The sequence below is a fragment of the Anopheles darlingi genome, chromosome 2, assembly GCF_943734745.1.
Source record: "Anopheles darlingi chromosome 2, idAnoDarlMG_H_01, whole genome shotgun sequence".
NCBI classification, from domain to species: domain Eukaryota; kingdom Metazoa; phylum Arthropoda; class Insecta; order Diptera; family Culicidae; genus Anopheles; species Anopheles darlingi.
The window spans coordinates 44,914,403-44,927,456 of NC_064874.1; the positions used below are offsets into that span (position 1 = coordinate 44,914,403).

Below are 13,054 nucleotides of genomic sequence, written 5' to 3' on the forward strand. Positions count from 1 at the left end.
GAGAAGGTTGAAGGCGGAACGTTGGATAAGTTGGAATCTGTTTCACGGAAGATCAAGGGCACGCTCACACATACACATACACAATCAATGCCACACGGAGGACGGAGCGGAATCAGCACGGAATCCATAATACTGTTTTGCACCAAGGGCGCCGCAAGAATATGAACCGAGGTTCACTAAGATAGAGTGTGGTTTTTTTAGTATCCGAACCACGAAACAAGCTGGTTAAGTTCATTTCTTGGATTTCTTGAACCCCAACATGGTCAAACTTTACTTTTACATCGGGAGTTGGTGGTGGCGTTTTGATGTTTTTCGTGTAATGAAACACACATTCAATTACCGTTATCTTGCCATCACCTTGACCATGATAATCGTAATTGTAAACATAAGAACACGCATGCATAGTTGTAACTTTCGTTTGCTGTAAATTCCCTAGATATGTATGCGTGTCCTGCAACCAACATACTTCGTAAACTTATTGTTATCCATTTACTCTTTCTGGATTAGTATAATCGAAAGTACAATTCAACGGATCGCTTCAATCGTTGCTTTTGTTTCGCTGCATACATTTACATCACTTGTAAAAGCGTCAATATACCTAAGTATCCATTATTAGCGGTTTGACGTTGAGCAAAATATATACTGCAAGGTTCAGCATTGATACACGAAAATATAACGGCTTTGAGAATTTCATAACACAAAAACAAAACAAACTTGAATAGCAAAATCATCGCCAGACCAGTGCGCAAATAGAAATCACAGAAGAGAGTGTTTCTCGTGTACTGATATAAATTGCAAGAACGATTTTGAATTCAAAATGGCTCGATTAATGTCGGTCCACAGAATATTAATTTTTTCCTGAGATTTGAACAAAACCGTTAAGCTACGTGGCGATGATAGTAACTTTTCGTTACTAGGACTGTCAAAAAGAGGTTGAAATACAATTACTAGCGTGTGAAGCCAGGGATAAGATGACCGATATTTTCTTTCACATCCAAGATGCCCTTATCCAGCTCGGATAGAAAGAAATTCAGTTGAAAGAACTGTTAAAATGTGCGGCACATGAACCGTGGATATCGTGAACGTGGGACGAAAGAAAAATTGCAAGTCGCCAAATGACATTCAATGAAAGTTTCTGTCGTTGCTTTACGGTCATATGGATCAACCTTACATTAAACTTTACATGGGTCAATAGAACTTAACGAATATTGATCAATAAGTTGATGGGGACCGCAAGTACTTTAACAGGAAATTTCAAGCACCTTTCCATTCATATAAAAAATCTCCACAATAATATGTAATCGTGATAAATCATGTCGGTAAAAATTACTTTAGTGTACTAGCACTTTAATATTGGCTCAAAACTCACAAAGAAATGTGCTTCGATGTCTAAAGGCTTCCAGCCAAATCCGAAAACAAAGCAAAACAAAACTCCAGCAAAATCGGTTGCGCATGCATAATAGTACGAAGAAGGCCAAAACACACGCACACCGCACAGCCCTGGAAAATGGTTCATTTCAAATCGAAATTATTGTAATTTGCTGCTCCGCTGAACGCCGCAATCTCGGTGGTACCACCCGGTGCTCCCCGGTTCACCCGACCGGTGGTAACGGGGGACAAGAAAGTCTGAGAGGTGGAAAAAATGTCGCACAAAAGCCAGACCCACACGAAGTCCATCCAACCGTAACGCACGTCGCGCCATCTCCCTGTACTTCACAGCCATTCCTCTGGCCTCATTTGCATGAAACCGGAGAGAGGACCGGGACTCGCTCGCTAGAGGAGGAATTGGTAATTCGAACAGGTGACCTTTTCGCCAACCGTTGGCCGTGCGCGTTCTTTGCGCGTCGCGCTAATTAATTGCAATCTATCGGAAGCTAGCCAATCGGAAGCTGCTTACACCGCACGTTCTGCGCCATCGTGCCACCGGTCTGATGACCGTTCTGCCGTCGCGATCGCTGTCCCTCCGTAATCACGGATTCGTTGCTGTCGCTGCTGGCATCAAGCACAGGAACAGCACTTGCAGGGTCACAGCAGCAATAGCTCGAACTTCTTGTGACGACAAAACAAGCTGCTGAGCAGAACTAGCATTAAAAAAAAGCATAAATTAGCATAATGTTGCAACGCACCGTCGTCGTCGTCGTCGTCGGCGATGTCGATGCCGTAGCTATGCGAGCGAGTAAAATGTTACTTTAATGCATGTTTCCGATACCGTCGCAATGGACAATGTTGTCGAGGAGTGTCCTCTAGGCTCCTAGTAAACGTCTAGTTCTGCTTCGTTTCTTGCTAGTGTTTTTTTTTTCATACTGCACCAAGCCGGTAAGTAATTAAAAACCAGCCAAGCCAGCACACAACAGTGTAGTTCAATCGCTCACTGGAATGTGTTTCATCAAAAAGAAAGGACCGGATCCGGATCCGTAACAGGAAGCAATACACTCGAGCAGGACGAGCATCGTGAAGTTTTGTTTTTAATTAAACAAAGTAGATGGTAATCGTGAGCTCGTGAGAGAAAGTGAGCGCGAACACTTTGACCGGGATTGAGGGACTTACCGATGTCACTCTGACCACCGATTCCGTCTGCTAATCAGGCACTGTACAGATCGTTGAATAAACAGCGTTTATCTTGAAACTGTCGTTGTTAACCGACGCCATTATGATTTCCTTCCACGCTAAAGACGAATCAAACCTTGAACCTCAGAATAAACGGAAAAAATGGAACGGAACTTCTGCTCCGATTTGCAATTTCTTTTACCCGACCTATCGTTCCGACAGCGCTACTGACCGACTTTTGCGTGGGAATCATTGACCGAGAATAAAAACCTACACCGGAGATCCGGAAGCAAACCACCGGGGAAAAAAAAGAAACACCGCGAAGCACACCAAATGGTGTATCGCGTGGCCGTGCGCCTCGCTGCACCGTTACAATGCCACGCGGTGGTGCCGGCCCGGTGAATTGGCTGTTGCCTGCTTCCGTTGGCTTTCCGGACAAAACAATACAAAAACCTTCGGTGCGCGATACAAATGAAAACTATCGACGGGATTTTCATCCGGTCTAGTTCTATTTTACTTGCGCGCCAGTGCCAGTGCACCATTCAAAGCCAGCAAGGAACGGTCTCAAGAAAGCGTAGAAGCGTAGATGGTCGCACCGGCACCGAATTGCGCCCCAAAAAATCCCGGGCAGCATCGTTTTTCATTCATTTGAAGTTCCGTTTTCTCGCTTTCCGCGGCGCAGCCACTGTTGGGATCATCATCGTGCGCGGTTATCGTTTTGCAGCAAACAGAAGAAGGAGGAGCAGGAAGAGCGCTCGATCCGGTCGCTTCGAGCCTGTTTATTTTATTCATCACTTTCGCAGCGCAGGGCGAGAGGGCCTGAAGACGCCAAGAAGTTGATACCCGGAGCGAGTGTTCCACGGACAACCACGAAGGGGCCGCGTGTCGGTGTGTGAAAAGCATCAAGACACGGACGCAAAAGCGAACAAGCTTTCCAAAACAGGAATTGGCCTTCCATTCATCTGCCCCACAACGGACAGCGCGCAACTGAACGCAATATTATTCCCTCCCCCCCCCCCAAAAAGTCCTTTCAACGATAATGGTGGCCGCACCGTGAATCAAAGATATGCTTAAGCCTCTCTCTCTCGCTCTCTCTTTCGTTATTTCTCTCCTGCTCTATGTCGTAAAATGTGCGCACATATTTCTTGCGAACCAATTTGAACAAAGAAAAATGGCCACTTACCACCAGTAGTGTGCGTCCCTTCGGCCTTCGGCACCAGCTGGCAAACTCCGTGAACCCGGAGCACCGAGCAGCGAGCACCCAGAGAAGTGACAGTTACAAATTTGAACGCAATTCTGGCAGATAAAAATAACTTCCACTTCCGGTACCGGGATATTTTAATACAACCATCCACACCACGCCGTGTACCCGTGTCCCCTGTGCCAATCCGGGGGTGTTAGATCCGGCCGGGTGTCCTTGCACTATCCTCGTGCAAAGCAAGTGGCCTAAAGTCGCGACTGAATGGGATAACTTTTGCCTTACTCGAGGGAGGGAGTCTTCCGGGAAGTGGGGTTGAAAGTGCATATTTGAGAAACCGCAACACGCAAACCCCACCACCCCGAACGGAACCAGCTGGCCCAGCAGCATTGTCACACAGGCAAGAAGCTCCCGGAACCATGAATCCGCCACCACGGATTGCCCCGCGGATTGCTACATTCCGTTCACGATAGTTCCGTGGCCAATCGGCGGGACATTCCCCAAGTTCGCACGCGAGCGGGGGGAGAAAGAAAATGGCCACGATACCACAGCTGGTGTGTGTGTGTGTTCGGAACGTTCGGAACCCACTCACGGCTTTGGTGGAAAAGTTTTCCGCGAAAATTCCGCGCTCCCGGGGTGCGTTGCGGTGTGCTGGCACTGGGACCGGGAGCAAAGATGATTAATGGTTCTCGTGCAGCGGAACCAAAGGAATGCCCTTTCGGGCGGAAGAGAGAGAGAGAAAGAGAGAGGGTGTGCTGCATTCGCAACTTGCAACAACCACAACGACGACACGACACAATCACGACAGGGAGGACGCACACACACACACACGCGCGCAGGGGCGCTCGATTTCGAAAACTTCAACCAAAGCACCAAAAAACGGGATGTCATGCCTCGAGCCCGAGGGCCCTTCGTGGATTATTTCGTGTGGATGAAGCGACCGAAGCGAAGGAGGGGTTCGCGGATCGCGGATTGTCACGGTGGCCAATCACAGAACGGTGAAGAGTGTAATTTCCGCCCTACGGACTCTACGAAAACACAACCCGGCCCGGCCACCAAGCCACCGGGCACATCACAATTCGATCAAGTCAATCATCAGCCGGAGGGACTACTACGAACGATGCCACCGCCACTGCCACCACCACCAGTTCCTCGAATGTCCATCAAAATGGCTTCCGATTCCGGGAGGCGTTTGTTTCTAGCAAGGCAAGTCCATTAGTAGTCTTGTGAGCCGCTGCCGTCGTCGTCGTCGTCGTCGTCAGCAATCAAAAGTGTCACGCACGCACGCATCAAACGGTTGACATGCGATCGACGGACGGATGGAGAGGAATCATTCAAATTTTCCCTCCAACACCAACTCCACCGTCGGCAACAGTAGCTGCGGCTTACAAGAGCCCTCTCGCCTTGCCCCACGCTAAAAACGAGGGAAAACGGGAAAATGCTTCGCTTTTCATCTTCTACAGCACCAAAAAACGGACCACCGGAAGGTGGGAGGACGGCGGCCAGACGGGCCAAGTGGGCAAGAGGAGGGCGCGCCGAGACGGTCGTCGTGCAAGCAAAAATTCAATCCGCCTTATCCGAATCTGGTGAAAGCAACGAGAGACCACCCCGCAGCAATCCATGCGTTGTCATGGCTGTATCACGTGCACATGGCACGCACACACCAACACCAACACACACATCATAGGCGGCCATCATGCGCAACCATTTTCAAACGGGGTTGTTGCGACTGGTGAGTGAAAACTTTCCCATGCATATTAATAAGATGTTCTTTGATTTCGAATCGTTTATGCGTCGAGCTCCACTTCAAACCAAAACGGTTGGTGTGGAAGGGGAGGGGGTGCGCGAGGGAGTGAGCGGGGGAGCTGCTGACGTTCGTGGAGACCGACTGCCGCCTTGCCTGGGGTGAGCCTGGGGATTAGAGAGAACCGGTGCCGGTGCTGCTGCTGCTGCCGTGTATCGTTGGCAATCGTTGCCGCTCACACGAGTAATCCATTCCGGAACGGTATAGCAGGTATAGCAGAAGGTATGGCAGAAAGGATTTGATTTGTCGCAACCTTCCACCCAACGAGGGGGCGATGCGTAGGAGGTTGTTGTATAAAAATATGTTAAAATCTTCCACACTTCCAGCACCCCGCGGTATCTTGCTACTCATTGAAGGACTCTGGGTGTGGGTCTCGATGGTGATGGTGCCAGTGGAACGGTGAGATCTGGGATTTTCCCCAGCTAATCGTTGTGAGAGCTGACCAGCCTGATTTCCAGCGATTGCAAGGTGAACATTTCACGTGAACTTGATGTGAAATGTGTAGCGTGGGTTGTTCGGCAACGGTCGATCGGACAAGGCATTGGACCGATATTTTATTTCCAGCTACATGATTTTCGTTACCCTTTCTTGATTTTGTTTTAAATAATCTTTTTCTCTGCTCTTTACTACCTGATGCCGATCGCCATGATGCTGGCGAATGTCTAAAACCTTGATCTCTTCTAAGTGCTTTTCCCTGGAGGGTCAGTTGATGACTTCCGCACCATCTTTGGTCATAATTTTGTTCTTGTCATTCCAAGAAGCATCTTTATGGCCAGTTCCAGGTACGGTGCTGCAATCATGCTGGTAACTTCTCTCAGTATTACTCGGTAATTTGTCTGACGGACATGTTCCAACTAACTCTACACATCAGGCGTATACGGCATTGTCAGTTTCTTTTACTAAGAGATGCTTTGCAACGCTTGAAGAACGCGGATGATTAGTCAGAAAATAATCATCAACAATTCTATAGCTTCTAAACTCAAACAGTTAAACAAGAGATGACTTCATCAAAAACTAGCGCCTTTGTTCTATCGAACAATGATCATGTCGAGCATGCAAACGGAGCACTTCCGGATCACGAGCAGTGCTTCAGCTACGCAGGAAGTTGGGTTTGCATCGGATAGCGATTGCTAGCGAAAAGGGATTTGAGTTTTGAGAATCCCAAGTGCAATAGCTCCCTGTTCTCTTCTAATGTTGTCAGAATGTGTTGCGTAGATGGGAAGATGTTAGAAAACTGCTTGTAACAGCGAATACATATCACTAATCAAACAACAAATCATGCAGTTGAACGATGCCATTATGCATAAACATTCAGCATACATATGCATAAACACCCGCATTAATCATCAAGATACGAAACACTGACATAAAAATACACCTTATGAACAATTATACTTCTTCAAATGCAAAGATCTCGAAAAATGGGTCCAAGAATGAATGGATGACTGGAAACGAACATGAATCATACCTAAGAGATGGGCAAAATGTGTTAAAAGTCTCGGAATTAGGATTACGAATTGAAAAGTTATTCGAACAGATAAATTTCAACTCAAAATCGTGTGCCCGTTTTACGCAACACCTGCTCCTTTAGGGCTCAACACAATATGCTGCTACATTCTAATGTTCAATAACGGTTGCTACCCTCATCATTGCGGTCTTGCGTGACCCAATTTTTGTTGCTTATCGCCGTAAGACATATCTTCGGATTTCTTGTTGTGATACCCAGATGGTTGACGATCTCAAATGGACACCATTCAGCATTTCTGTACACCTGATGGCAACCGAAATCCAAGCTGAAGCAATTCCATTCGAAAGACAAAAGCACAACCCTTAACGAAAACCCACGTTGTGATGCTTTATTCTGCGCGGGCCAACATCCATCCGAATTACGGTACACCTTCCCACACACACACACACACACACACACAGCTGGCCGGAATGTTGAGCACCTTAACCTCAATGTCACTTCCGTCTTGCAGTCGGAATGGTGAAGCAAACAAACTGTAAGCTTTGGACTTTTTGGACAACTCCTCATCGTCAGTTGCACACTGCTCTTTGTGCACACACACATGCACACATACATGCGCGCACACACATACACATCTTTCGTCATCGCTGTCGTTGTCGTCCTCGTTGTCATTATCGCTGCCGTCGCATTGCAGAATTGGCCCGCTTGCGTACTGTTCTATGTCATTGCCAGACGCACACACACACACACACACACACATATACAAAAGCACTCGCGAAATGAGCAACGAGCCTATTAGATGCAGCCGGTTACGTTGTTGCTGCTCATCTCTTGCTCTTGCTCATCTTTCACCTTCTTGTCCTCCGCAAGACAATCGTGTAGCGGGAAATGTTACCGGAAGTGCATGTTTTTGGCAACAAAAGGCCCGGCCACCGGTCTACTAGTGCGCCGCCTGACGCAGAAATGCGAGAACACACATACACACACACAACGTGCCTTTCCGGTGCACAAACGTGATGCCATCTGATGGTGCTGGCTGGTTGCTGGTGCATAAGGCATGAAGCTTGATTCTGACTGTTGCTGCGACAAAGCGGCAAGAGGAACGTCACGTTGCGTTGCGTTTGTGGCTCCAGCAACACAGCAATGGCCGCCGCAGGTTTACTTTCATAAATTTTAATATCCCTTCCTTCCTTCAGCCACTGCATCAGTTCCGTTTCCCTGTTTGGGAGCCACAAATGGGAGGCAAATTGGGCCACATCACACAAACCAGCTCCTCTAAAGTATGGATCGGGACTCACTCAAAGTTGGTCAGTTGTGGTGCTTCTGATGGAATGGAATGCGGTTTTTGTTTTGCTTTTTAATAAATCCAAATCGAGGCATCCAAAACAGGAGGACTCTCGCTGGACCTTCCATCTCTTGGAGCGCCACTATCAACACATCCACGAACCCTTCTCTTCCTTCTCCGGCAGCATAAAGCATCATGCGGTGGGGCTTTTCAATTTTTCCTATTCCCCTTTTTCCCTGCAGGACCTCCCGAGAAGTAGCTGTATCATCATCCACAGTTATTAACATTCCACACGACAGGACAATACTCCCCCCCGGGCACGGTTTTATGATACTGCTCCACGTTCAACGACGTTCTGTTGGATGGAATTTGATTAATTCCCTTTTTTCTACTTCCAAGAAAAAAATAATAATAAAAGAACAAAATACCTCAATAATCCCTTTTGAGGAGGCTATCCAAGACGAAGCTCCAAGAAAGCCTTTCTAGTTCCTGTGTCTACGGTTTGCAAAGATCAAAACATTCCAACAATCCAGGTCTAATGACGCTTCCTCATAGCACACCAGCGGCATCTCTAGCTCGGGAAATCTATTTAATTTTAATTGTTGCAAGTCAAACACACACAGAGAGCATCTTAATTAAATGTTTCCTTTAAAAATGAACCCTTGAGTGCGCACAGCTTCTCAGGAGAAGTAATGCCAAGTTTTGAGCAGGGTATTGTAAACACACCAAACTGCGTCTGCCGTTGACGCGTTAGTTGACCGGATCCGGATCCAACAAACAAACAGCAACAAAAGTGATTCATTTCTCGGGTAAAATCGCGTTTTGATTCGCATTATGGCAGTTATGGCCACCAAACTTCGTGGTTTGGCTCCCGGGTTTGACGACTTACCTTTGAGATGATCCGGTTGCGAAGCTTCGCCCACGTTTCGCATGATGTCACTGAGACAGTGTTCCAGCGAGCGCATGTCCAACCCGTTGCTCAGCCCGGTGCGATCCTGCAGAACGATAGAAACGAAGGAAATGTTGAAAATCTGTGGCTACGTTAGTTAAGATTGCGACGGTAATTAATGGATTTCGATGGTGAAGTTTGCTCGAATGAAGAGCCCTGCCTCGGACGGAGATAGGCAGCTGGCAATTTGAACGCGTACCGGGGTTAAACCTATCCTTCGGCCTCGGAGCAACTTCGTGGCTCTTCTTTAAGGTCAACTGGTAGATAGTTTCTCGGACTGGAAGAGAACCATTCATAAGTTTGCCCGTGTATGTTAATTTCAGGTCCCTAATGGCAAATTGCTTAGCCTTACCACAGCCTCATCATCCAGAACCCACACACACACACCCGTAGATGGTGCGGACGGCAAATAGGTGGTTGGCTTTCCAGTACGAGAAGACGAGGCCACGGTCAGGGACAACACGCATGTGTGTGAGTGTGTGTGTGTACTAGAGGAAACTAATTTCGCAAAAGGTTAGCCGTAGATAAGTTTCGCTTTCAACCCCCAGGCTACACCCCTCCTCGCACTTGAGTAAATCCTCACTGCAAACTGCAAAGCGGTCGGAATGAAAAATGTGGAAATGCTCACTGCGAAGGATTTCCTTCGGCCCCTCGCGGTCTCGTGGCACAAATCCTCCGGATCCCAGGGTTCTTCACGTAAGCGAGCGAATCTGGGGCCCCCTTTTTTCTTCATTTCTAGCATCCATTTGCTCTCTCTCTCTCTCTCTCTCTCTTTCTGTTCTTCTATCTTTTTCTCAATCCGGCACTATCTCGAACGAGAAGAGTTTGTCGAATATGTCGAGCACAGGATCTGTGGACCTGCTACGAGTGTGTGTGTGTGTGTGTGTGTGTGTGAGAGAGAGAGAGATTGAGAGGAAGCAGGGCAGGAAGCAAGCAAACAAAGCGAAAAGATGGAATGGATAGGCAACGAAGAGACAGCAGGAAGAGGAAAGGGAAAAGGGTCTTCAGCTCGCTGGCATCGAAGTTATAAGTCAGCATAATAGTTTATCTCCCCTTTCTCGGCCCTTCTCATAAGTGAAGTGATTTGACACATAAATCCATCTGGCACTCCCGGCACACACACACGCACACACACATTCACACGGTGTACGAGGGTCCGAGGTTAGTGGACACAATTCCTCGATTCGAAAGAGGCCCAAAATTAGTAGTCACTAAAAATGGCCGAACCCTTTTGCGATGCTCGAAATTTGTTTTGGAAGAAAAATAAAAGGAAAATGCAAAACATTTTCCACCGGCAGTCAACTGAGGCCAGTATACGTGCGCTGTGAAATCACTCCTCAAATCACACAAATGTGTCGCGCTCGCGCGATATATAGCACCACTATGCACACACACACACAGACAGTGATGCCGCGACGACGACCCCGAGGACGACGATATGATATCTGCCCGCGTAGTGTCGATGAAGCCTTCCAGCATTCCCTCCGCCCTTTTTTTTATTCGCGTATGCTGCACCGGTGTGTGGAATTTGCCAGCACCAGCCGGCCACGGCACACACAGCGAGTCGGTATGTCGGCCAAAGTGGGTCGTATAAATATTTTCTTATTGGATTTTGAATGAAATATTTCCGCACAGCGCATCATCATCATCAGCATCATCATCGTCGGAGAGCACAGACCAACTCATCGATGCCTGCAGACACACACACACACGGGGTCCGTTTGTGTGGGACCAGCTGTGTAAACCTGCGCCACCATCGCCACCACTACCTCCATCACCATCAAGGGCTTAGTTCCCGTGGATCGCATCCGCTGCCATTTGCGCTGGAGCGATGGTGCGCGAGTTGGCGCTGTTTCAGCGAAAGATCATGACCAGGCAGGCACATTTCCTTACTGGTGGGGTGGGGAGTCAAAGAGAAGGAGAGAGACGAATGTTTTTGCATCTGCAAGCCACATGTGGTGTCCCGGATCGCACGAATCGATTCGCTGAACTGCTTCGAATCGGTTTCCACGGTTGATTGGGACGTTGGCGAGGATGCCAGATGCAGTGCGGGACCACTACTCGAGCGAAAGGAGAACGCAGCGCATTCCGCATTCTCCATCCTTTCGCTTCCTTCCTTCGTTTTTGTCGCTCCCTACTAGGCTTCCCGGGCATCCTTTTTTTGTCCGTTGCTTCAATCTGTTGCTCCAGTTCAGTATAGCTTCCGTTTCAATTTCTTCAATTCTTCGCTCCACCACACACACACACAGACAGTCGGTCGTTTCCGTTTGCCTCTTCCTAAGGCCAGAGAAATTGAATTCAACCTACTGACACACCACCAGGCACACACACTCCGGGGCCTAGAAATTGCTAACGTGCGAAAACACAAACCACTGGAAAAAAGGGAAACCATTCGGGACCCTCTGCTAGCCCTTCCTTGGCCTTTCAGCTTTGCGATGAAAAGAGAAGGACACAGCAGTGCAGAAAGAGAGAGCGAAGAGAGCCGAGAAATCGAAACGTATCCTGCAGCATCCGCCATCGCAGAGTTCGACCAAATTCATCATCATGTAGCACTTGCTCAGAGGCAGTTGGAAGTCTTTTGCCGAGTATTTCTACCTTTTCCCTCCCAATCATGGATAGGACAGGATGGTCACTTACTAGACACGGAGACAGGAGGGTATTGGTTTGATAAAAATCGAACATTCAACTTTTGCAAAAGCTTCGCTTACGAATATTTCGTCGAAGCATCGAGACATCTTCCTTTTTTTTTTTGGTGAGTAAATGCAAACGCAATGGGAGTGCAGTTGCAAATACCTTGGCTGGGGCTTATCTTTTGATGCAAGAAAGTGGCTTTCTGTAAGGTTGCATCGGGATCGATCGAATCTTTTTGCTGGCTGCCTATATTGCGAGTCGCATCCTCTATGATAACCTGGCAAGGGATGACGTTACCTCTTATTTTAATCAAATCCAGCTCTTCCTGCATTATCCCTCGAGAGCATGGCATTCCAGCTCTATTTCTCTTTCTCTCTCTCTCTTGTACACACAAACACTCTGTAAAAGTATTTACAAAATGGCCCAGATAGCAGGGGGACTACCTGGACGTCGAGGGTTGATATTTATAGAAATTGAGCTTATTAAGTTACCAATCCCCACCGCGTGGCTCTCAGAAAAGGGGAGGGTTCCAACGCCGACACATTTCGTTGTCCATCCTTCCCATGCTCCCACCATCCGGCCAAAGAGAAGGATGGAAAACCATATCCGAGGTTCGTTTGTTTGTTTGTTCCACCGTACCGCAAAGTGAGCGCACGAGCCTCCGATCCAAGTGTAAGTGACAGAAGGTGGTAGTGGTGGTGGTAAGCAACCCCCAACACCGGGGGTGGGGTGACAAAATTTGATTATTTTCTATTTGTTCATCCCCTTTTTCCTCCCTTTCATTGCCAGCGTTGATCGCGTTTTTGGAAAACCCCAAAACCGTTCTTCTGTTGCGCCTCGCGTCAGACGCGCAACACTAGATCAATCACAAACACAGCGTTACGAAGAGAGACGAGGGTGCGACCCCCCAGAAAAGGCGGATGATGCCGCGGGAAAAGAGGAAGCAACGTAATAGAAAAGCGAAACCGAACCACAAAACACAATAAGAACGCTGCTGCTGCTCCCTCGCTATCGAAGAAGAAGATCGTATGTCAAACGAATCAAATCTTGGCACGTTTGTGACCCCCCTTACCGGGGTGGATTGGGGTGCTACACGAGCTTTGCTTCGATTACCTTCGTTCAATTTGTGGCATTATTAGGGAACCGCCACATCATCGTGGTAGTGGTGGTGG

At 47.9% G+C, this 13,054-nt stretch overlaps 1 protein-coding gene across 11 annotated transcripts in view; it reads right to left on the reverse strand.

The window, feature by feature from the left end:
- LOC125949255 (cytoplasmic polyadenylation element-binding protein 3-like) overlaps window positions 1–13,054 on the reverse strand; it is a 247,030-nt gene that overhangs the window by 182,107 nt on the left and 51,869 nt on the right. For all 11 annotated transcript variants that reach the window (XM_049676126.1, XM_049676131.1, XM_049676134.1 and 8 more), the window contains exon 3: window positions 9,192–9,297. In XM_049676126.1, the coding sequence (XP_049532083.1) occupies window positions 9,192–9,297 (106 nt within the window). The remainder of the gene's footprint in view (window positions 1–9,191; window positions 9,298–13,054) is intronic.